General features: G+C 41.2%; 1 protein-coding gene across 5 annotated transcripts in view; it reads left to right on the top strand.

Annotated features, from left to right (window-relative positions):
• The first annotated feature begins 1,923 nt into the window (after positions 1 to 1,923).
• tsc22d2 (TSC22 domain family 2) overlaps positions 1,924 to 24,277 on the top strand; it is a 62,812-nt gene continuing 40,458 nt past the window's right edge. The window contains exons 1-2 of one of the 5 annotated variants that reach the window (XM_047586394.1): positions 1,924 to 4,169; positions 4,629 to 5,161. In XM_047586394.1, the coding sequence (XP_047442350.1) occupies positions 2,632 to 4,169; positions 4,629 to 4,734 (1,644 nt within the window). In that variant the 5' untranslated portion in view covers positions 1,924 to 2,631 and the 3' untranslated portion in view covers positions 4,735 to 5,161. The other 4 variants (XM_047586395.1, XM_047586396.1, XM_047586397.1 and 1 more) reach the window with 4 other exon arrangements.

Here is a 24,277-nt window from a genome sequence, read left to right as displayed (position 1 = left end):
TTAGTAGCAATCTTATTTCTACTCATGTGTTTACATAACTTAAAATGACATTTTATCAGTCTGCCTACCCCTGACAAATTTCAGCCGAATAATAATCTAATTGTGTAAGACTGCGTGGAATTGTTTTTGTCAGACAAGGCCTAGTGAGTTTGCACTTGGACATTATGTAATAGTAATAGTTAGTCAGTTGGAACAGGGGAATAATATAGCAAAGCTATTTAAACCTCTTCGTTTTTGATGCATGTAATGAACCTTCCTTTGAAAAATATGTTATGTTTCTAATCCACCCACAGTAAAGTGACATGAGGTTTGCTGTGTAAGGTCTGAAGTGTCCTGGTATTGCATTCAAAACTTGACAGCAATGAACACTGTAAATTGTAACTGTCAACTTTCTTTAAACAAAGAATAGCAGATGTTATTTTGAACACTGGTGGAAAGTTACTCACTCAATTAATTGATGTACTAGTATACAACTTTGAAATACTTGTACTTCACTTGAGCATCCAATTAATTCTGTAATGAGTTATTTTGATTATACACCGATCAGGCATAACAATACTGTGTAGGTCTCCCTTGTGCCTCCAAAACAGGTGTGACATTATCACATCAGATAATGGACATGGGCCTTTTGATGATGTCCTGGGGTGTCTGGCAACAGAGTGTTATTAGTGGGGGGCCTTGAGGGGAAAAGCCTCTGTGGATCAGACTTGCTCCAGTGCATCCCTCAGATACCAGATCAGTTTGGGATCTAGTGAATTAGGAAGCCAGGTCAACACCTTGACCTGATCTGCTCTAGGTGGATGGTACCATTTTAAGTAACATCTAGGTCCAAAAATTTCCAAAAGTTTCCGAGCAGAACACTGTATTGTCAGAAGTTGGTCAATGTTTTTCACTTCTCTTGTCAGTGGTCATAATGTTGTGCATGTCTTTTGTTTAATAGTGCCTCCCAGTTGCTGTTTTACTATTTTCATTTGAATAAAAAGACAAAGATTTCTGTCACAAATGTCTTCACTCCTTCTTATTTTGCTGCTGAGGCCAAATCTTTAAAGCATCAAGGTCAGACATAAAATCGATAAAAAAAAAAAAAAAAAAATGGATGGATAACATGCAAGTAGGAGATTACTTCTATACCAGAATAGTCATTTTAATGATAGAAACATATCTTTGTCTGTTTGTAAACAAATGAACACACTGATGTTTATTTAGCTATAAGAACAGTAAATAGTAAAAATGTTTGGACAAATGTCTGAAAATGTACATTTTTTGGCACTGCCGTCTTAACCACGATCACAGTCCATACCACTTGCACATTGGTCAACATTGTGACACATTACTTTTTCTTTGTCATGTGTCGTTCTTACATACAAAACATGTCTTCATATCTATAAAGTTTGATCAATTACAGTAAATTACAATTTACTGACGTGGTGGAGTCCATATCATTTAAACCTATGTGTCATTCATACCTTGAATGACACACCCTCACATATGGGCTGCTTAAGTCAAATTAGGGTGTGATTTGTGAAATCACCTACATGTGTTTGGAGTGCCACACAAGGCATAGGATATGTCACATGTCACAACCCTGACCCAGTGGGACCGGTTGGTCCAGATAAAGCTGTGTATTAGTGCGTGTGCAATGCAGTCTGTGCATAACCTACGTTGTAAAAGTGGAAGTTAAAACTCTACTTCACCCCAAAACTAACATTTGTCATCGGCTTCTTTACCTTTTTTCTCTCACTACCGGGTTTTGACGTTATCCGGAAGTGACGATGTCAAAACTATTTTTTTTTAGCCACGGAAAATTAATTTAGCAATTTTTAAATTCTTGTCATCCTTGACAAAACAGCCGGTAATGAAGTTAAATATTTCTGGTGCATCTGATAATTTAATTAAAATAAAAGAAACTAGTTTGACCTCCGTACCCATGATGCATTTCGCCCTTGCCATCTTGTCTAGTGGTTGGTTAGTAAAACGGCAGCCAGCTAGGAGTTAGCTGTCTGTTAGCTTACTGCCGCCGTGGTATAGTGGTTATCTGTCAGCTAGCTGCTAGTAGTAGCTGCCAAAGGTGAGCTGTCCACACGGCGAGAGTCTGACTTTGCCGATTTTGAGACGTCTGCCCTGTACGCGGCTGGATTATACATTGTCTTGAAATTTGTTTACATCATGATGTTGTACATGCTGTTACCGAGGTAAGAAAAACCAGCGAACACGCTAACTTGGCTAATTGGTGAGCCATACATAATTAGGAGAGAGGAACGGACTTAGAGACCGGGCCCACCTCAGGCGAAAGTACTGGTGGCAACTGGTGAACAAAAACTTTGACAAAGGTCTGTTCGCAACTCCGCCGGCGGGGCACAGCGAAGGCCGGGTGTTGGAGAGGCCGGAGGAGGAGACAGTCTTTCATCTCCGTGCTGTCAGCTGACAACGCGGGACATTTCGGAAGTTTCGCATGGTCCGGCCTTGGTTGTGACATTTCTGGACAAGAGAGAGAGAAAGTGGAGCAGGATGGAAATGTCCTGTCACGGTACGTGCCTGTATAACATCCTTAAACTGTGAATTACTTTGCAAGACATTAGAGCAGCACTTCGTTTCACCTGGGAGCTGACAGACTTGACTCAGATCGTTAACATGTCAAAAATGCCAGCAAAGAAAAAAAGTTGTTTCCAGATCACAAGTGTCACACAGGCTCAGGTGGCAGCCAACAACATCCCAGATGACACAGAGAGCTTGGAGGATCCGGACGAGTCCCGGACAGAGGACATGTCATCGGAAATATTTGACGTTTCTCGGGCAGATCTTGGATTGTGTGACAGGAGTTCATCCGATGAGGAAACCTTAAACAATGGAGACGAGTCCTCAGAGGTGCAGCCTCACATGGATCCTGTTAATGGAGGACTTCCTTATAAAGGTACAGGCAGTGACTGTGTCACCCCACATAACGCAGGAGGAAGGGTGTCCGTGCCTGCTACCGCTCATTCTTTTGTTCCAAGCCCAACTAGCAACGCAGTTCCTACTGCCATTGTATCTTCAAATGTGGCTTACACAGCTCCTGTGGGTACCAGTTGCAGTTCCCGTTTCAGGGTCATTAAACTTGACCATGGTACCGGAGAACCCTTCAGACGGGGAAGGTGGACATGCACTGAGTTCTATGACAAAGATTCAGATTCAAATGTCAGTCGGACTGTGGATAGCATAAAGCCAACTTCATCCATTGATCGTAGTCTTGACAGGGACAGTGGATTAGGGGCCACGAGCAATTGTCTCATTAGCAGCAGCACTTTTTCTGCACAGGCTTTGGAGAACATGGATAGTGGCTACCCTGTAGATAGTGGACACCCCTCCCACTCTTACCCCTCAGAGTCTCTGCAGCAAGGCTACAACTTGTCTCCTCAGATAGGGAGCGGAGCAAGTGCCTTCAAGCCCACAGGGTATACAACGTTATCATCACAGCTACCACAGGCTCAGGTTAATATGCAGCCTGTTGCTCCTCAGACCTTCCTCTCTAACAGCCTCAATGGTGTACACCAGGGTGCCATGCAACAGAAGTCTCCCATTATACCACCCACCACGCAGGCTCAGCCGTTTGCGTATTCTACTCATCCTGACTATCAGCTCCATTTCGGCTCAAACACTCAGAACCTTCCTATGACTTCCCTTGCTGCAGGGCCTCCAGCCTACCAGGTACCCTTACCTCTTCCCCCTGCTGGTCCAGGAGCACAGGGGCTGAGTGGAGAGGCAGCCATGGCCTTCCTTCCAGGAAGTGGACAACAGCAGCCAGTCAGCGAGACTCAGCCTTCAGGAGGGTTAGACATTGCTCCTGCACCTTCCGTCACCAATGCCACTTCCCACAGTGGTGGTCAGAATGTGCCTGCCACAGTGCCCAGTTCAACCAACCACCCTCCAGCTGTTCCAGGTCAGTTGCTTGGTACAGGAGGACATGTCCAGTTCCAGGGGGCTCATGGAGGAACTGCAACAGGCTTTTCTCTTGACTTTGTCAAGACTGATGATAGTAGGCAAAAGACTGATGCTCTACCTCAGCACACTGTCCGCATCCTGCCTGGGAAAGATGGTGTAAAGCCTCTGATCGGCGAAGGCCTCAACTTGCCAACACCTACTGTCAACAGCCTGTTTGGCATCAGTATTACCATGGATGTGGATGATGACAGGTAAGAGGACATAAAATATGGGATATTAATATTGTTTACTGTTATTCAAACTTTTAGCAATCAGTAAGGCAAAAATACAGAATACAAGATATATATATATATACACACACACATACATATTATTTGTTGTCTGAGATCATGAATCATGAGGGGAAGCAAAACTAAAGGGTCTCTACTGGAGCAGCAGTTAGTTGTTAAGTTAAAAACATGTCTAGTTGCACCTTTGCCTTGATACTATGCACACTTGTGTGTTCATACTCAACACACCTTTCCTTTTACCAGTGTCCAAATAAAACAGTTATAATTAAAAGTGTTTGGTTTCACTCAGAATAATAACACAAAACACAATTTTTTTGTTGTGTTATTTTTTGTGTTATGTGGATAAGAAGGAATGTGAGGATGGAAGGCAAATGTAAAGTGGTAGAGAATGGAGGAATTTTATGTCTTTGTCATTAATAGGCAACCTACAAAATGCTGGACTGGGATTTGTCTCTTTAGACACCTGCAGCCTCCTCCCTCAAGCTTCCATTCAGCCATAGAAAGTATTACTCTATGGGCTTCTTAAAAAGCCCTTGGATAACTTATAACACACAGCTCCCCAAATGTAAGCATTTGATCTTCATTATTTACTCTGTTTAGGAGAAGTAGTAGATTATTGTGACCAAAATTATAACTGTTATCATTATTATCACAGTATTGTTGAAATGTGCTCAAAATGTTCACAAATTTTATATATATATGTATATGTGTATATGTGTATATATATATAGACACACACACACTGAAATCATATAACTAAATTTATGCTGCACACCCACACTGTAAATAAATGAAAGGCAAATTTATTGTTATTATTATCTAACTGAGACACACACACATTAAGGTTACTCCTGTAAAAACAAAACACGTTTCAACTTTTCTTTTAGGATTTGTTTTTAACGCAGAAAGTTTTCTTCTCAAAATTTGCCGCATCTATGTTGGGCTTACTCTTTATTTGTTGTTTATTTTAAGGATCCCCATTTGAAGCATATTCGAATACTCATATTCGAAGCGAACCAGAACTACTGCAGTGGAAACAGACCAAACATGCACAAATAATTCGTACACAGCGGACACACGTGTTGCTCTGCTTCTGTATGTGTTATATCAATAATATGTAATTTTAAAGGACATTTTAAAACTGCAGTTTCCTTTATTACAAACTATAGGAAAGTTTGACTATGACATTCTCCACTATTCCCAAGTCCCTACATCATGTACTAACTAACTAACATGCAAGTTAACTAAGTTAACTTACCTTGCACTCGCTGTGTAGTGAGGGTGGTGTTCATGGAGATGGAAGTGTTACCTGTGCCGTGCAGGTGCCTTCCACCATGTTTTCAGAGCAAACTGCGTGTGCTCACCGGCGTCTGAGGGAGTTGAGTGCTGCTGCCGGCCGTATCACCGTGAATTATTATATACTAACGTCAAGGATTGTACCGCGGTTTGTCATGAAAATAAATAAAATAAAAAAAAAATACACACACACACATATATATATATATGAAAACTAAGCTATATATATGGTTAATAAACACAAAGAACCGCAAGAAAGAAGGAAAAATATATTTCTGTTCTAAGGTGAATCAAGCATCTCTGGAATTTCAAAGCTAACATACATGCTAAAATCAAATGTACCTTTAAGTTTAACCAAAAAAAAACCACCTTGGATATCATAATGTAGAGGGAACAAACTTGTCCCATATGCAAGATTTGCAAAAAAGCCCATGGCTAAAGATGGCAACACCATAAATTTATTCCACCACCTGAAGTACAACCACAAGCCAGGGTAAGACAACATCCAGCTAATAAGTCAGCAGAAAGCAGTCCCATCCTCTGGTCATCCTCAGACGTCCCTGATTTCTGGGGACAGTCCTCGTTTGGTGCTGACCCAACCAAAACGTACTGTGAAGGAATCACACCTTGGGGGCCATAATTAGGCGGCTTGTGGCCCGGGGCCTGCCTATTGAAGGCACACATGCACACATGGTAGAGATGGCTGACATGATGGCCTCTTTCTGTCCATGTTGCACTAACCTCGTTTTTCCACTTATGTTGTTTGACGTTTATTATCAGAGGTAGCATATTCATATTTCTGATCAATAGGGATGTGGCCCATCTATTGTATCTATGGCAGTATTATGGCAGTTGCAGTTATAGTTCTGATTGAAAAGGGATATGATACAAAAATATTCTGGCAAACCAGACAACTTCTTAGTTTTTAATTCCGTGCTTTCATTTAAACTTTGATTACTAAAGAACAATACTACTTAAAGTAATTCTGACTATTGTGATAGAAACTTAAGAAACTTGGCTTTCAAAAGAGACCAAGAGATGAGCTCCAAAATGTTCATGAATAGCTCTCATTTTACTTTGGGTATGTCCTAAATAGGTGTTTTTTGTAAAAAGGCTGAAATGATAAGAGGTTAATAGCTTACTGGTTAAACTTTCACATAATCATCGAACTTCATCTTCACTATATTAGGTGTAGTGTGACAAACATATCATTTAGAAATTCTGAACAAGTTCATATGATGGAAGACCTGTTTATTTTTATCTCTCTATCTCTTGTTTGACTCTGCATGGAAATATTTATTCTATTTATATTGTTACAGTACAGCACTTGACCCAAGCATGAAACTGGCCTAGAATATACAATATGTTTTAACCTTTTTTTCATTTCTGAAAACTTCATTATAGAAGGTTTCATAGTGACATTTTCTGTTTTCCCAAAAAAGTTTTCTAATCTCCAATATGCACCACACTTGCTACACTGCATCCTGGAGAATGCAACAGCTCTTTGAACAAATCTGTCAGCAAATGAATCACATAATTCCTGTACTAGTGGAATGTTTGAATCTTTCAAGTTCTCTAATGAATGTACAAGTACTACAAATCTCAACTTTAAACTACTTTAAGTTTATTCGTTGCTGCTAGTTGCTGTATTGTTTTTTTGCAACTTTTGCCTTTTATGAAAAACTTTATATATGCACATATATACACGTACATATTGAAATTTGGTAAACCTCAAACATTTGTGAGTGAGGTTGTGGGGCCTAGAAGCAAGTTGGCAGTCATATGCATAATTTTAACTATAATCAGTTGTTATTAAAATGCCTTGTTAACTCAACATTCTTGTAAATCTCTGTCAGGAGAGAGAGAGAAAAAAAACTTATTTCTAAGGACACACCCCAGTATGATGGGATGCAGGGTTTTTAAGCCTTTTCCTCTTGGCAATGGTGCATTGTTTTGCATACGAACTTGGTCTTGGGATTCTGTTCCAAGTATCATTGTTATGTTTTGAATTAGTGTGCTTCACAAAAGTGAAACAAAGCATTGTGGGGGTGGAGTTATGAGATGACAGTGATTTCCCCTCAGCTTGGATTGGTGGGTAGCCATGCTCAACATACTGCAGCTTTGACAAATAAAGTAATGAAGCTTCCCCTGGGATGAAGTGGCTCCAGTAGGAGCACCCTATGTACTCTCCCACCACTGTTTATGACACACTCTTGCTTTCGATTGGCTCTTCTCTGTCAGTTTGACCCTCCACTGCCCTCTCCTCTCAGCAAAACCATTGCTTACTTCTTTCTTTTGAGGCATTCCTTAGAGGCCGAGTCATTTTGGGAATCTCTTTAGATTTTAAAAGTGTGGGCTAAAAATGCAGGTTTACTTCAGATGAAGCCTCAGAAGTTGAGTTACTGAAAGATTAACTAACTGTAACTTTTGACACAGTCCGTAATATTGCAGCCATAGAATGTCTTGCATAGGCGGTGAGAAGGTAGATTGTATGGCCCTAGGTTAAGCACCTGCAAGACTTAAAGAAACAAAATGGTCCCACCTCATACGGTAGGGCTGGGTGCTATGACCAAAAATCTATATCATGGTATTTTTCAAAATTCTGACGGTATCATGGTATTTTTTGTCATGAACAATTACAAGTTCACAACATGTTCTAAGATGAAATACAGGGACATTTACAGCTTTGAGATAAAAAACAAACAAAAAAAAAAGAAAAAGAATTAAATGTTATCAAGATGAACTAAAGAAACAAAGACAATTATGTTTTCATTTTAGCATATTTATTCATATTTAAACCAGGGCTCTCAAGTTTTGAATTTAGTTTGGAGTGAGTTGAGTTTTTACTGGATGTGGGAGGAGGCTGTTTAAAGACAACCAACCATAATAATAATAATAATAATAATAATAATAAATTAAGTGATGACGTGATTACCAGATTCTTGAGTGCACATTTTCACGCATGTCTGTAATGTCAATAGCAACGCGACTGGCTACTGTAATAACTATCGCTGTAGTCTGTGCGCAGCGTTTGATTTTTCTCATTCACAAAACTTGTAGTCACCCTAAAAAACCCACAGAACTAGCAGGGTACCTTTTTTGGAACAAGTTCTTCCGTGTCTCCATGGTCTTCTTGTTCTACCGCAAAATATACTTCTTCACCACCAGACCGATCTCTGAAGGGCAGAGATTTTTGTTAATTTTTTTTTTTTTTTTTAAATCAAACTAATCAAATGTGTTGTTACACGATCGTTTATGGAATGATCTTTTGTGTTGAATTCTGCTGTCGATACCATTGGGCGATACCCACAACATGCAGGGAACATGAAATTTTCTGATAATACTGGCACTACACAAATAAAACACAACACAATTGTGGTCAAACACAATGCCAGTCTGAAACATAAAATATGCAGGGTCATGTGCTCTGAAAGTGCAGCTTCACTTCCAGTTGCATTTAGAAGACAACAGGTGCTACGTGCTTTTGAAACATAAGAGACAATTATTGTCTCCTGTGTTTAGTTTGTGTCAAAACGGTTGCACAATAAAACATGAATTTAAAACATTATAGTTTCTGAATTTATTATCAAAGTAGTTATCAGTAATAAAGTGAAAATCAGAGGAAATGTGAATATTTACTTTGCAAATCGATTTACTGTGTGCCCACTAAATTTTCTGCTTGCGCCCCTAAACTTTTAAGGTGAGGGTCACTGTGCCCCTAGTAAAAAAAATTTAGACTGGAGCTCTGTCTATTCATCATTTAACCTTAAGTCTGGGCCAAATGTTGGTGTTTCTTTCAGTTTGTTTCCTCATTGTCCCTTTTCCTGTTGACTATTTTCCTCAGTCTTAAGAAGACTGTTAAAGCTTTTATCGCTGATTTATGGATATTTACTTTGCAGTATGTTAGAAACATTTGCCCTTTGTGTGAATGTTATTTGTTAACTTGGACATTTATTAGTGTTGACTCCAGCAAGAGTTTTGGCCCAGTGTTGCTCATGAGCTTGAAACGGACAGCAAATTGTCACATGACTTTTGTTGGTTTGAGAATAATGAAAATTAGATCAAGAAATACCTTTATATTTATAAAACTCACCTCTATTGTTGGTCTATGTTGTAGCACCTCCTTCTATTTTTACGTCTTTGCATTTGTTAAAGTTTTGACACAAACGGGGAGGGAGTGAAGACAGACGGGCAGGGATGAGAGTGTCAAGTTTGTGATGAGTCACGTGTTTGTGTATTGGTTGTAGTTTGGTTGCCTCAGCCCCTGGAAACAAAGCAGAGATAGCTGACCTGCTTGAACTTCCAGGCGACATATTCCCAGAGGCCTGAATGACTGATTGTAGGCTCATCCACTGACTTGCCCTCCTGTCTCTCCCCATCAAATGCGACTGCTCTGTCTCTCCATAACATCTGCTAAATGACATCACTACTAATCTTTTCTGGTTTAATTAACAGGGAGAGCTGTACTTTTGTTAGAGGGCCCAGGTTATACTCGTGGAGCTATTACTGGTTTTCCACTAATTTGATAATTTTGCCAGCATCAATACAAACTTCAAACTTTATTTATATAGCATTTTTCATACTAAGAAGCATCCCAAAGTGCTTTACATAAATAAAAACATAATTACAACAAGAAACAAAATCAAGAAAACACCATCACATATGTACACATAGACACATAACAAACCCGCTCACACATACACACACGCACAGAGACTGCACATACACAGGCACACGCATGTCCACACTCACACCTATACACACACTAAACATTGTCAGCAAGACATGGGAGGACACCGAGGCTTGAGGCAAGGAATATGCTACCTTATGGTGTGTGTGTGGGGGAGGGGGTTATAAAAGTAGGTAAATGAAACATGTAAAAGTAAGCCACATAAAACCCAAATAAGATCCTAAAAATCCAAAGTGATAAAAAAAGACTCTTTTTAAAAGTACCAACAGTCTCTGCGGCCCTGAGGTTCTCCAGTAGGCTGTTCCACAGTCGGGGGTCATAATAACTGAATGCTGCCTCCCCGTGTGTCTTAGATTTAACTTGTGGTAATGTTAAAAGGCCACTGCCAGAAGACCTCAGGGTTTTTGAGGTGTGATACAGTAAAAGTAGGTCAGACAAATACGAAGGCCGAAGACTGTTAAGACATTTAAAAACTACTAAAAGAACCTTAAAATTATTCCTGAAGCACACAGGGAGCCAATGCAGCAATTTTAAAACTGGTGTAATGTGTTGCCGCTCTCTGGTCCTCGTCAGCACACGAGCAGCTGAATTTTGTAAAAGTTGTAAATTGTAAATGCTCTTTTTAGGAAGACCAGAGAGCAGAGCATTACAATAATCCAGACGACAGGAGATAAAAACATGCATCAGCACCTCCGTGCTAGACTGAGACAGAAACGGGCAGACTCTGGCTATATTCTTAAGATAGTAAAAACCTATCTTTGTAATATTTTTGATATGTGGAATAAAACTAAGCTCAGAGTCAAAAATCACACCGAGATTTTTTACAGATTGTGATATCTTAAAATCCTGTCATTTTGGTAAAAGTTTCTGTCTCTGGTGTTCAGGACCAATGACTGAAACCTCAGTTTTGTCCTGTTTGAGCTGTAGGAAATTCTCTGCCATCCATGACTTAATATCTAAAATACAGTCTAAAAGGGCATCAGTAGGCCCTGTGTCATCAGGTGACATGGCCTGATGGAAGTAGTTATGCCCCAGGGGAAGCATGTATGAGTTAAAGAGAGTTGGGCCAAGAATTGACCCCTTTGGGAACCCCACACTCAATCCCATGGGTTACTGATTAACAGGTATCCAGACTTACAAAGAAGCTTCTATCAGAGAGGTATGAGATGAACCAGTTAAGAGCAGTGCCAGAGAGGCCGACCAGGTGCCTCAGTCTGTTTGTTAAGATACGATGGTCTACTGTATTGAAGGCGGCGGTTAGATCCAGCAGAACCAAGACTGTGCGTTTATGGTTATCTAAATTACACCTGATGTCATTTAAAATCTTTAAAGGGCTGTCTCTGTACTGTGGTTCATCCTAAAACCAGATTGATGCTTCTCTAAGACGTTGCTTTTACTCAACAAATCATTTACCTGAATAAAAACTTTTTTTTTTCTAAAATGTTGCTTAAAATGGTAAGTTGGATACTGGCCGACAATTATTAAAATTGTTTGGGTCCAAATTGCTCTTCTTCTTAAAGGAGGCGGGGAAAACACCTGTCTGAAGGGAGCAATTCACCATATATAGCAGCTTTTCCTCAAAGAGTCCATAAAATGTTTTAAAAAAAACTTGGGTCTAAAATTTGGGTTTAAAAGGCAGGTTGGGTACTTGGGAGAAAACTCAACCAAGTGCCCTTGCATCAACCAGGGCAAAACTCTCCAGTGTTTTCTTGTGTAAAATCAATGACTCAGGTGCGTCAACAGTTAAAATCTGTTGAGGTAAAAAACTCGACCTAATTGATTTTACTTCTGAAGTGATCTGCAAAGTCCTCACAAAGGTCATTATTAGATATTTTGGAGGATCTGTTAAAATTTGTGTTTGTTATATGGTCTATTCTGAAGAAGAGGAATTTGGGGTTTTTGTGGTCTGTAATTAATTTATGGAAGTGGGAATTTCTTGCCTGTTTTCTGCATCTCCTCTCAGCACTCCTGCAGTGTCATTCCAAATGTTTAATTTCTCCGTTTCGCCACAGTGGTGCAGGTCTTATTTTTAAAGTTCTTCACCAGTGGAGCCACTGAGTCTAGCAGTAACTTCAGTTCAGACACAGCCAGATCCACTACGGAGGACACACCCACGGACAGGCCATAGGATATGACCTGGTCCAGGGTGTGCTCCCTGCCGTGGGTCGGCTGTGTCTGAGTAAAATCAAGGCAATGTAAAATGTTTAAAAGTTCTCTGGACATAGAGTCCGAAGAGAAATTAAAGTTATTAAAATTCTGTTAAATGATGTGTGGATGACTGATAACAGATCGCTTTATTTTCTTTCTCTGAAGCCAGTTGAGTTTCCTTGGCTCTTTGTTTGGGATCATTGTCTTGCTGAAATGTCCACCCTCGTTTCATCTTCCTCATTCTGGTAGATGCAAGCACATTTTTCTGAAAGAATATCTCGGTACATTTTTCCATTCATCCTCCTTTAAATTATATGAAGGTGTCCTCCAAACATGGTGTGTGTTATGGCATTCAAAGAGCTCAATTTTGCTCTCATCTGACTAGACTATGTTCTCCCAGTATTTTACAGGCTTGTCCAAATGTTGTGCAGCAAACTTTAAACGAGCTTCAACATGTTTTTTCTTCAGAAATGGAGCCTTGCCTGGTGAATGTGCATACAGGCCATGGCCATTGAGTGCATTGCTTATTGTTTTCTTTGAAACAATTGTACCTGCTAATTCCAGGCCTTTCTGAAGCTCTCCACAAGTGGTCCTTAGCTCTTTGACAACTCCTCTTTTCACTCCTGTTTAAAAGTTCTCTGGACATAGAGTCCGAAGAGAAATTAAAGTTATTAAAATTCTGTTATATGATGTGTGGATGACTGATAACAGATCTCAGATAAAAGAGGGGGAATAACAGGGTGGTCTGTAGACTGTGAAACAGGATAGGTGGGCTGCTAAAAACAAAGGCATGATACTCAAATGATGTATATCTGTTAAAAAGAGTTTCAGTTGAGAACATGTTTTCTTTTTGTAATTGATGCAGTCCCTCCTCCTCTTTTGCCCCCTCTGGTGGAAAATAAAAAGTTAAAATTTGATGGGGAAGCCTCAGTGAGAACAGCAGGTGCATTGGTGCCAAGTCATGTTTCTGTAAGAAGGCAGTCCAGGTTATTGTCCAATCATGAATGGTAAATGATTTGTGTGCTCATCATGTTGTTTTAGCAGAATGTTAAAAACACTATTTGGTCTAAAAACAATCCTGGGTTTAGTTTGTGTGTGTGCAATAATTGTTGGGATTGTGTGGACATTGTCTGGTGCTTCTGGGGACAGTAAGGAGGGGTTGTGTATAGTGTGCATGGATTGAGTGGGGGAAGGCGTGTCTGTGTAGGTAAGTTAGGAGGTGGAGTGGATGGTCAGGTCGATGTCAATAGATAAAAGCCATGAACCCTCCTGGTTTGGGTGGAGCCTGTTCTATTTAAAAAGGCTGGGCCTGTTTAAAAACCTAGTAAAACTGTCCACAAAGGGTATACTTTTAATCAGGCCATAGACCTTCAGCCAGGTGTGGAGCTGATGTACCCGGCTGGTGGTGACGTCACCATAACGAGGTGGGGGAAGCGGGCCAGAGATAATTAGCTGCTTCCCCGTATCAAGCAGATGGTCAATCAGTTTGATGAAGTCTTGTTTGAGGACCTCCCGCTGCTGAGGTCTCCTGATGCCAGCCTCAATGACCACCGAGGAGGCTACCGATGCAACCTCCTTCTCGCAGGCACCAGGATGGCAGAAGGTCCGACCGTGATGGACTGCCACGTGACGGACCATGGAGGTCCCAACCACCAGCACGGAGGGGGCCTGCTGCTCCTGAGTGCGGGCCTTTCGCTCCCTGGAAGTGCTGGGGGGAAGCAGGACGGAGCCGGACGGTGTCAGGACACTGCTGTTGGGGATGAGGACAAGTACTGCCAGACTCGGTGCGGTCCAGAGACATTAGGGGAGCGGGACCACACATCATTCGGAGATGCCCATTCCCAGAATTGGAAGCAGCCCCAGCCCGGGCAAGATGGAACAGGTGCACTCGGAGGTCTTTGAGGTCAGCAGTTTTCTTGTTTGCTTTCCTAAGCAGGATATCTGGGGGCAGGTGGCTGATATGTATTTAATACTTTGTACAAAAGTCTTTGTAGTTAATGCCAGCTTCAAGACTTCTCCTGTATGGAGAAACTAGTCGCATCCATTGCTCAGGTGTTATTTTGGCCCTTTCTTCCACACAAACAGTCTTTAAATCTTGAGGGTTCTGTGTGCCTCTTCTATGAACTCTTTTTAGTTCTTTCCATAGATTTTCAATTGGATTCAAGTCAGGTGATTGGCTGGGCCATTCTAGCAGCTTTATTTTCTTTCTCTGAAGCCAGTTGAGTTTCCTTGGCTCTTTGTTTGGGATCATTGTCTTGCTGAAATGTCCACCCTCGTTTCATCTTCCTCATTCTGGTAGATGCAAGCACATTTTTCTGAAAGAATATCTCGGTACATTTTTCCATTCATCCTCCTTTAAATTATATGAAGGTGTCCTCCAAACATGGTGTGTGTTATGGCATTCAAAGAGCTCAATTTTGCTCTCATCTGACTAGACTATGTTCTCCCAGTATTTTACAGGCTTGTCCAAATGTTGTGCAGCAAACTTTAAACGAGCTTCAACATGTTTTTTCTTCAGAAATGGAGCCTTGCCTGGTGAATGTGCATACAGGCCATGGCCATTGAGTGCATTGCTTATTGTTTTCTTTGAAACAATTGTACCTGCTAATTCCAGGCCTTTCTGAAGCTCTCCACAAGTGGTCCTTAGCTCTTTGACAACTCCTCTTTTCACTCCTCTGTCAGAAACCTTGCGAGGAGCACCTGGTTGTGGTCAGTTTATGGTCGAATGATGTTCTTTCTACTTCAGGATTATGGTCCTAACAGTGCTCACTAGAACATTCAAAAGTTTAGAAAACCTTCTGTAACCAATGCCATGTTTTGCAACAATAGGGTTGCAAAGATCATCATCAGATGTTCCTTGTGTGACACCTTGGTCAGTTATTCCAGCTGCTTTACCTTATTACACATAACTTAATTTCTGAACTTATTAGTTTTGGTTTCTTTTGGTTCTGTGTATGGATTGCTTGGGTTGTTGCCAACACCTGGTGAAAATTTCATGTCAATAGCACCTTTAGAAACATGTTTACTATGAAAAATTGTTTTTCTTATTTTACCCGCTGTAGCTGATTGGATTGAAAGATGACGCTTCCTCAATCTGGCTTGATATTGAGAAATGCTCATCCAATTGTCCTCTAAAAAATCTACTTTTTATTGATAAGCTGAAATGTATTAAAAAAGCAGCAACCCAGTTACAATTAATAATGTTAGAGCATAGAGGATCCCACGGCGCATGGAAAGCAGGTCAGGGTTCACGTACTTTTTGACCCTGATCGCTGATAACCCTGACTTTTTCCCAGAAACCTTGGACAGGGCTTTTAAACCTTGAACAGTTAAAGGAATATCTTCACTGGGTGGTCTTTTTGATGGCCTGTTCTTATGACTTTCAATCAAGTTATGGGATAATATGGCATATCAAGAAATTATCTTTTTTGTTTTTTCTAATCAGTGATTTTATTTTAACACAGATAGAGAATCGAGTACTTCTTTCTCAAGGCAATGCTTCCATTAAAACCTTTTATGTCCGTCTGAGGGATTGCAAGGTACTGCATAGAGCATATGTTGGTTAAAACCGTCTCTCCAAGTACAGAAAGGATGTCATTTTGCTTAAATGTAAGACGGTTGGTGATCTGACTCACTGTTTTGGTCCTGTGTAAAAATACAAAAATATTGGAGTGGTCTCAGGTGTGAAATGCAAAAGGATCTGAGGAAGGAGCTTGAACTAGACCCGGTTTCCCTTCTTCTAGGTCTTCCCAGTGACCGTGTAACTGATATATATGCAAAAGGTTCTGAGGAAGGAGCTTGAACTAGACCTGGTTTCCCCTCTTCTGGGTCTTCCCAGTGGCCGTGTAACTGATATCAGAATAAGCTGTATAATGTGATTACATTTGCTGCCAGGAAAAATATTCTTCAGCACTGGATCTCAGATAAGCACCCCTCAGTGGTGGGATGGCATTAATGTAAACAGTTCTGCTACACTGACAAGAGCATTTGTATAAATCTGTTTTAATTATTCTGTTTTTTTTTTTTTCCTCTTTCCCTCTTTAGCTCGCACTGTTTGTCTGGTCCTGTCTTCTGTATGTTTGTTTATAAAAAAATATATATATATTTTTTTTTAAAAACGTCACTGTTTTTGGACAAAGTTTGTATGTTTTCCATTCTTTAAGCAACGGTAGGGCACCAATCTCTATTCTTAGGTCTGTGCACCAAAACTATTTTTATATCTGGCGTCCCTGGTTGAGAAATGCGCAGGTTTTGAAATAACCTCATGTTCCTCCAATGCTTTGATGTCTGCTTTCAAATGATGTCCAATACTTCCTCTCTCAACTTCTTTCCCTTCTTCTCTTGGGTCAGACTTGTTTTGAGTGTTTCCCTTCATCACCATTGAACCACATTCTGCCCTGTCCTTGTTCAAATTGTTACACTGAGCAGAGTTTTACAAAGAACAGTTTGTTCACTCATTCAAAATGGTGGTGTAGAATTGCTGGCACTCAACTCATCAGTTAATCTGGTTAGGTCTGTAACAAGTGGTTAATCACAGTTTTTCAGTTTTTTCAATCAGTGTGACCATCCAAATAAAAAAAAAAAAACAAAAAAAAAAAAACACACAAATTCCAAAAAAATAACTTAAATATATTTAGGCCAGTGTGTAACTTTATTTATAACCAGTAATTCTTTCATAATGCTGTGTCCCGCTCTGCGGGTAGTGGGGTGAAATATTGGTGCAGTGGGTGGGTGATGTCTTGTGCTATGTTGTTTGCTAAATGGATGAGGGAATTTCTGTTTAGATCTGTGAGGTTGGGTGGAGGAGACCGATAATTTGAACAGCTATGTTTGTAATGCGTGTGAGTTTGGCCTGGTTGCTGACAGAAAGTATGGTGAAGAAACATGTGGAACAGTACAGAAGGATGAATTGAATGATTCTTTGATAGAGTAACAACAAAAGGTGAGGTGCAATGTGAAGTCCTTTGAGTTTGCGAATGGCTGACAGTCAGACAGGAGAAGATGCAGCAGGCAGGCCACAGCATCCTCGGTGCCCCTTGGAGGGGGTCCAGATGTGGGGTGACAAGTGGAAGAATGCTGTTCAGCAGCAGTCTTTCCAGGCATTTCATTACTATGGATGTTAAGGCTATGGTACGGTAGTGATTAGGTTCTGTGGGTCTGGGTTTTTTTGGTACTGGGAATGTGGTAGTAGTTTTCCATAGTGTGGATATTGTGACAGAAAAGTGAGTGCAGTATTGGAGAGAGTTCCATGGCACAGGTCTTAAGCACCCTGGCTGGGATGCCATCAGGCCCTGGAGCTTTCGCAGGCTTGCAGCAGTTCAGCCGGCGGCGTACCTCCTCTACTGTGAAAGGGGCCGCTTCTTCAGGGTGTGGTTGTGGGAGGACTCTCAACAAGACCTGACACTTGGATGAGAAGTCCTGGTTGTCATAACGGGTGCACAACGTGTTCAGATCTTTGGTGAAAGTTTCTGGATCACTGACTGTGCATGTGGATTTGGGTTCACACCCTGTCAGGATTTTCATCTTATGGAAAGCTTGCTTAGTGTTCATATTACTAAATTCTGTTTCAAGTTTGTTTTTGTAGTCTAGTTTGGCTCGAAAGACCTTGTTTCTTATGTTCCTGTTTATTGCCTTGAGACTGGCCCAGTCCTTGTGCCTAAAGGATTTGTGTTTTTCCTGCAGGCTCTGTTTAATTTGTACGGTAGTCCATGGTTTAGAGTTGGGATAAATCTTTACTGTTTTCGATGGAATTGTGGTGCCAATGCAGAATTTGATGTAATCTGTAATGACAGAAACCCTGCCATTCAGATCCCCATCAAAGATGTCCCAATCGGTGCAGGCCAGGGAACCTTGTAGTTGGGCAATGGCGTCCTCTGACCACTGAGGGGCGCTGTAGCTCTGTGGTTTATGACGTTTTAGTTCCTGTCTGTACCGCAGAAGTAAACAGATGATGTTGTGATCGGTGAGTCCAAGTGGTGGGAATGAACGGGCACGGAAAGCATCCGTGATATTCCCGTAACATAAGTCCAAGATATTTCCTCTTTTTGTTGGAATATCCACATATTGTTGGAGTGAAGGTAGTCTGCAGCTATTGAAGTCCCCCACAATGAACAGGGGGGCGCCGGGGTACTTGGCTAGCATGGCATTAGCATCCTCGTTGATGTTAGCGCTGGGGGCAACATAGACGCAGCTGATCACAACAGTGAGGAATTCACGGGGGAGATAGAAGGGACGGAGGGACAGGGTCACCAGCTCCAGGTTAGGTGCACACACTTTGCTGTGCACTTTGATGTTGTTGCACCACCTGTCATTGATTTAGAGACAGACCCCACCACCTCGCGTTTTCCCTGAGTGCCTCGTTCTGTCGGACCTGATGATGGTGAAATTATCCAGGGTCACCTCGGAGTCGGATACTGACTCCTCCAGCCAGGTCTTGGTAAGAGCAATGATGCAGATGTCCCTGAAGGTCCTTTCAAATCGGCACCTTAAATTAGGGGTCTTTGTTAAAAATTAAGGTCTTTGTCCTTGTGTGCATTTGCAAACTGTAATCTGTTTTTTTTTTATGTTTCTTTTGGAGTAATGGCTTCTTCCCGGGAGAGTGGCCTTTCAGCCCATGTGGGTACAGGACTCGTTTGACTGTTGATAATGACACATTCTTACCAGTTTCAGCGAGCATCTTCACAAGGTCTTTCGCTTTTATTCTTGGGTTGATATGAACATTTCGGACCATTGCACGTTCATCCCTGGGACACAGAACCTGTGTCCTTCCTGGGCGGTATGATGGCATTCCCATGCTGTTTATACTTGCGTATAATTGTTTGAACAGATGAACGTCGCACCTTCAGGCATCTGGAAATTGCACCCAAGGATGAACCAAACTTGTGCAAGTCCACACTTCTCTTCCTGATATCTTGGCTGATTTTTTTCTGATTTTCCCATGATGTTACACAAAGAAGCAGTGTGTTTCAGGTGTGCCAAAATACATCCACAGGTGTAACTCAAATGTTGTCAATAAACCAGAGGCTTCCAAGGACATGACATTATCATCTGGGCTTTCCCAAATGGTTTAAAGGCATAGTAATCTTAGTGTATGTAAACTTCTGACTTTGAAGAAAGTATAAAAATTGTCTAAAATAATCCTTTTCTTATTATTCTGGCATTTAGTAAATAGAAAGAGAGATGCCCCTGAGACAGTACAGCACATAGTACCAGTATATATGGAGAGGCACAACCAAGGGGCTGGGATAGCGTACAAGAACATCTGTACCTAGTACAATGGAATAGAAGTACCCAAGTCCCAATGGGCCACTGCGCAGAAGGTGGTCAAGAACAACAGGGCCAACGTTCTTTGGGACTTAAGCTTCCAGACTGACAGACAGGTCCCGGCTAACCAAGCAGACATAGTGGTGGTAGACAAAGAGCAGAAGTGGGTGGTGGTGATACATGTGGCGATACCAGCTGACCCCAACATCAGGAAGAAGGAACACGAAAAGACTGAAAAGTACCAAGGGTTGGAAGAGCAGCTAGAACAGATGTGGAAGGTTGAGGCGAGTGTTGAGGAGCACTTAGGGCAGTGACCCCCAGACTGGGAGAGTGGCTTAAACAGATCCCAGGAACAACACCTGAAGCCTATATGTATATGTGTGTATATATATATTTTTTTCTTCTGCTGTAAAGTTTACCTCAGGGCACACAGTATAATTGCCCACAAGACACACCCAGACTATGGTATGTAAAAGGAGTTGGTTTCTATCTGCTACTGCTTACCTCTCCCATGAGATTGATCATCTGCAGCTCCATGAGCTTTAGCAGTTATGCTGATAATACACAGAGAAACTTTTACCAAAACCACAAGCCATCAAAATCTGTTAAAAATCACAGCATGATTTTTGACTCTGAGCTTAGTTTTATTTCCCAAATCAAACCCATAACAAAGAGTTTTTCACCATCTTAAGAATATACAGCGGGGCAAAAAAGTATTTAGTCAGCCACCAATTGTGCAAGTTCTCCCGCTAAAAAATATGAGAGAGGCCTAATTTTCATCATAGGTATACCTCAACTATGAGACAGAATGGGGAATCCAGGACACCACATTGTAGGATTTTTAAAGAATTTATTTGCAAATTGTGGTGGAAAATAAGTATTTGGTCAATAACAAAAGTTCATATCAATACTTTATTATATACCCCTTGTTGGCAATGACAGAGGTCAAACGTTTTCTGTAAGTCTTCACATAGTTTTCACACACTGTTGCTAGTATTTTGGTCCATTCATCCATGCAGATCTCCCTAGAGCAGTGATGTTTTGGGGCTGTCACCGGGCATCACAGACTTTCAACTCCGTCCAAAGATTTTCTATGAGGTTGAGATCTGGAGACTGGCTAGGCCACTCCAGGACCTTGACATGCTTCTTACGAAGCCACTCCTTCATTGCCCGGGCGGTGTGTTTGGGATCATTGTCACGTTTCATCTTCAATGCCCTTGTTGATGGAAGGAGGTTTTTACTCAAAATCTCACGATACATGGTCCCATTCATTCTTATTTTACACGGATTAGTCATCCTGGTCCCTTTGCATAAAAACAGCCCCAAAGCATGATGTTTCCACCCACATGCTTCACAGTAGGTATGGTGTTCTTTGGATGCAACTCAGCATTCTTTCTCCTCCAAACACGACAAGTTGAGTTTTTACCAAAAAGTTTTATTTTGGTTTTATCTGACCATATGACATTCTCCCAATCATCTTCTGGATCATCCAAATGCTCTCTAGCAAACCAGAGGACGGGCCTGGACATGTACTGGTTTAAGCAGGGGGACACGTCTGGCACTGCAGGATATGAGTCCCTGGCGGCGTACTGTGTTACTGATGGTAACCTTTGTTACTTTGGTCCCTGCTCTCCGCAGGTCATTCACTAGGTTCCCCCGTGTGCTTCTGGGATTTTTGCTCACCGTTCTTGTGATCATTTTGACCCCACGGGGTGAGATCTTGCGTGAAGCCCCAGATCGAGGGAGATTATCAGTGGTCTTGTATGTCTTCCATTTTCTGATAATTGCTCCCACAGTTGATTTCTTCACACCAAGCTGCTTACCTATTGCAGATTCAGTCTTCCCAGCCTGGTGCATGTCCACAATTTTGTTTCTGGTGTCCTTTGACAGCTCTTTGGTCTTGGCCATAGTAGAGTTTGGAGTGTGACTGTTTGAGGTTGTGGACAGGTGTCTTTTATAATGATAACAAGTTCAAACAGGTGCCATTAATACAGGTAACGAGTGGAGGACAGAGGAGCCTTGTAAAGAAGAAGTTACAGGTCTGAGAGCCAGAAATCTTGCTTGTTTGTAGGTGACCAAATACATATTTTACAGAGGAATTTACCAATTAATTCATTAAAAATCCTACAATGTGATTTCCTGGACCCCCCCCCATTCTGTCTCTCATAGTTGAAGTGTACCTATGATGAAAATTACAGGCCTCTCTCATCTTTTTAAGTGGGAGAACTTGCACAATTGGTGGCTGTCTAAATACTTTTTTGCCCCACTGTAGCCAGAGTGCACCCATTTCTCTCTCAGGCTAACACAGAGGTTTTTGATGCATATCTCCTGCCATCTGGATCTGCTCTGCTGTCTGGTTTTACCAGAAAGACCATTTCTAATTACAACTATTACAAAATTCAGCCGCTCATGTGCTGATGAGGACCAGAAGGCAGGAGCACATTACACCAGTTTTAAAATCACTCCATTGGCTCCTTTTCACGTTTCAGGATCGATTTTAAGGTAAAGTGTCTTAACGGTCTTGGGCCATCTTACTTCCGTCCGACCCACTTTTAACATAAGAGGGGCGCTGTCCCTTAGGTCCTCTTTGCCTGGGTGGTTGGATGCTGCGCACGTAGGTGTGGGGTCCACCTCTCGGCCTGGGTCAGGGCGATATCTGTGGTGGCGCCCTTATGATCAAGGGGCTGGGACCCCCCTTGGCGTGGACTAGCCCCCTCAAAGGTTGTGTCCTCCTTTACTCAAGCCTCAGTGTCCCACCGTGTCTCGTTAACAACTTTTAGTGTGTATATGGGCATGAGTGTGGATGTGTACGTGTGCATGTGTCTGAATGTGTATGTTCAGGGTGGCTGGGAGTTCTTGATTTTGTTTCTTGTAATGTTTTATGTTTTTGTTTGTATGCTGCCCTTTGGGTTGTTTTTTTTAGGGAAAGTGCTATACAAATGAAGTTTGATTTGATATGCATAGTGATTTGAGTGCACAGGCAACTGGTTATCCATCAACTGTGGAGGCCTTGGATAAAAGACCTTGGAAAGTGTTGTACTGTCAAGTTGCACTTGAAGTAAGGCTTCTTGGTGTGTGGTAGTGTTAGGTTTGTGGATATGAATTATGAATATAAAGATATTTGTACTCCTCAAATGTGCAGAAATAAACATCCCATTCACATACTTACAATGCTGTGGCCTGAGAAGCTAGAGAACAAAGAATTATTTGGTAATAATTTAGTTTTACTTCATTAGTTTGTCCTTGCTGTTTTATGCCACATCTAGTCAGGCCACTGAGGCTTTACACTCAGTGACTTGCCAGTTCTTGCTGAGGTGTTTCAGTATAACTTGAATATTGCCAAGATCTGACTTGTGGTTTTGTTAACTGAAGTTTTAACAGTTGGGTCACAGATGTCTCAACAAATCATTCCTGTGCTCTGTAGTCTCCCTCAGGAGAGTGGGTGGGGTTGTGTTGTCAGTAGTGGTTAGCTGCATAGCAGGGCCTGAGTCTGGTAATGATGCAGGATTTGCGCCATGCAGAGGTTCACGTCCCTGTTTGTCACTGCGCATTCACCTCTCTCTCCTAGAGCTTCTAATCACTGCATTATGGAAAGTACTCCTCCAGTTGCTAGGTCCACGGACAGGTTGAGGACACTGTTTTTCCTTCAGGCCGTAAGACTCTGCAATGCCTATCTGTGAGAATATAACTGGATTTTGATCATTGCTGCCAATACAGTATCTTTTTTATGCATCATTATATATTTATATTATTATAAAACTTAAATATCTTAAGGCTATATCTGTTTCTATGTGTGATGAACCTATCTAATCTCATCTAATTTAATATACATTAGGCCTAGATAGGATTAAATAAAGATGAGTAGTCACATGTGTGGAAATCCTCATCAAAGTGTCAGTTCCAGGAAAATAGTCATGAAAAAATACCTCATCAAAACATTTTGTTTGCATTGTGTTTGGTACACAATGCAAACATTCTTGGGATTCTCAGGACTAGGGCTGCACGATTCTGGAAAAAATGTGAATTATGATTTTTAGGCTTAGAATTGAGATCACGATTCTTTGACAGTTTGTTTTTTTTTTTTTTTTTTTTTTTTTTTAACAAAATGTTTATTGCCACTACCACCTTTGCCATCCATTTAACTCTCTTTACCGTTGACTTCTCTCCCTCACCGTTTCCACACACTCAACTGCAGGTGGGCTTCCTCCACTGACAGAATCACATCAGCGGCAGTGCTGCCTTGAGAGGCGCTTGAAAAAATCCGGGGAGAAATGGGAGCATTTGTTTGTGATGCCACTTGTGAAATAAAATGCTTAAGAATTGTTGTGTTTTGAAATGAGATCATGTGTATGTGTGAATCGAGATCTTGATTTTTTTTTTAACGATTTATCGTACAGCCCTACTCAGGACCTTTGAATTGGACCCTCATCAAAGCTCCATGCTTATTTTATACTAGTATGTAGCACACATATTAGTTTCTGAATGAACAGTTTCTAATATGAGAAAACTGCTTTGCATTGAATGTTAAATCCCCTGTTAAGCACACATCATGAGACAAAAGAAGAGTATGTTTGATCTGATGTTTCTTTGATGTCAATATCGGTGTGTTGCAGTTTGACTATAGTACTGGCTAAGTATTAACCAAAAACACACTACACACTACAAAGACTGC

The sequence above is a fragment of the Mugil cephalus genome, chromosome 6 (assembly GCF_022458985.1).
Source record: "Mugil cephalus isolate CIBA_MC_2020 chromosome 6, CIBA_Mcephalus_1.1, whole genome shotgun sequence".
Taxonomy (NCBI): Eukaryota; Metazoa; Chordata; class Actinopteri; order Mugiliformes; family Mugilidae; genus Mugil; species Mugil cephalus.
The sequence above is the reverse complement of the archived record's forward strand: the minus strand, read 5'-3'. Positions and strand labels throughout refer to the sequence as shown.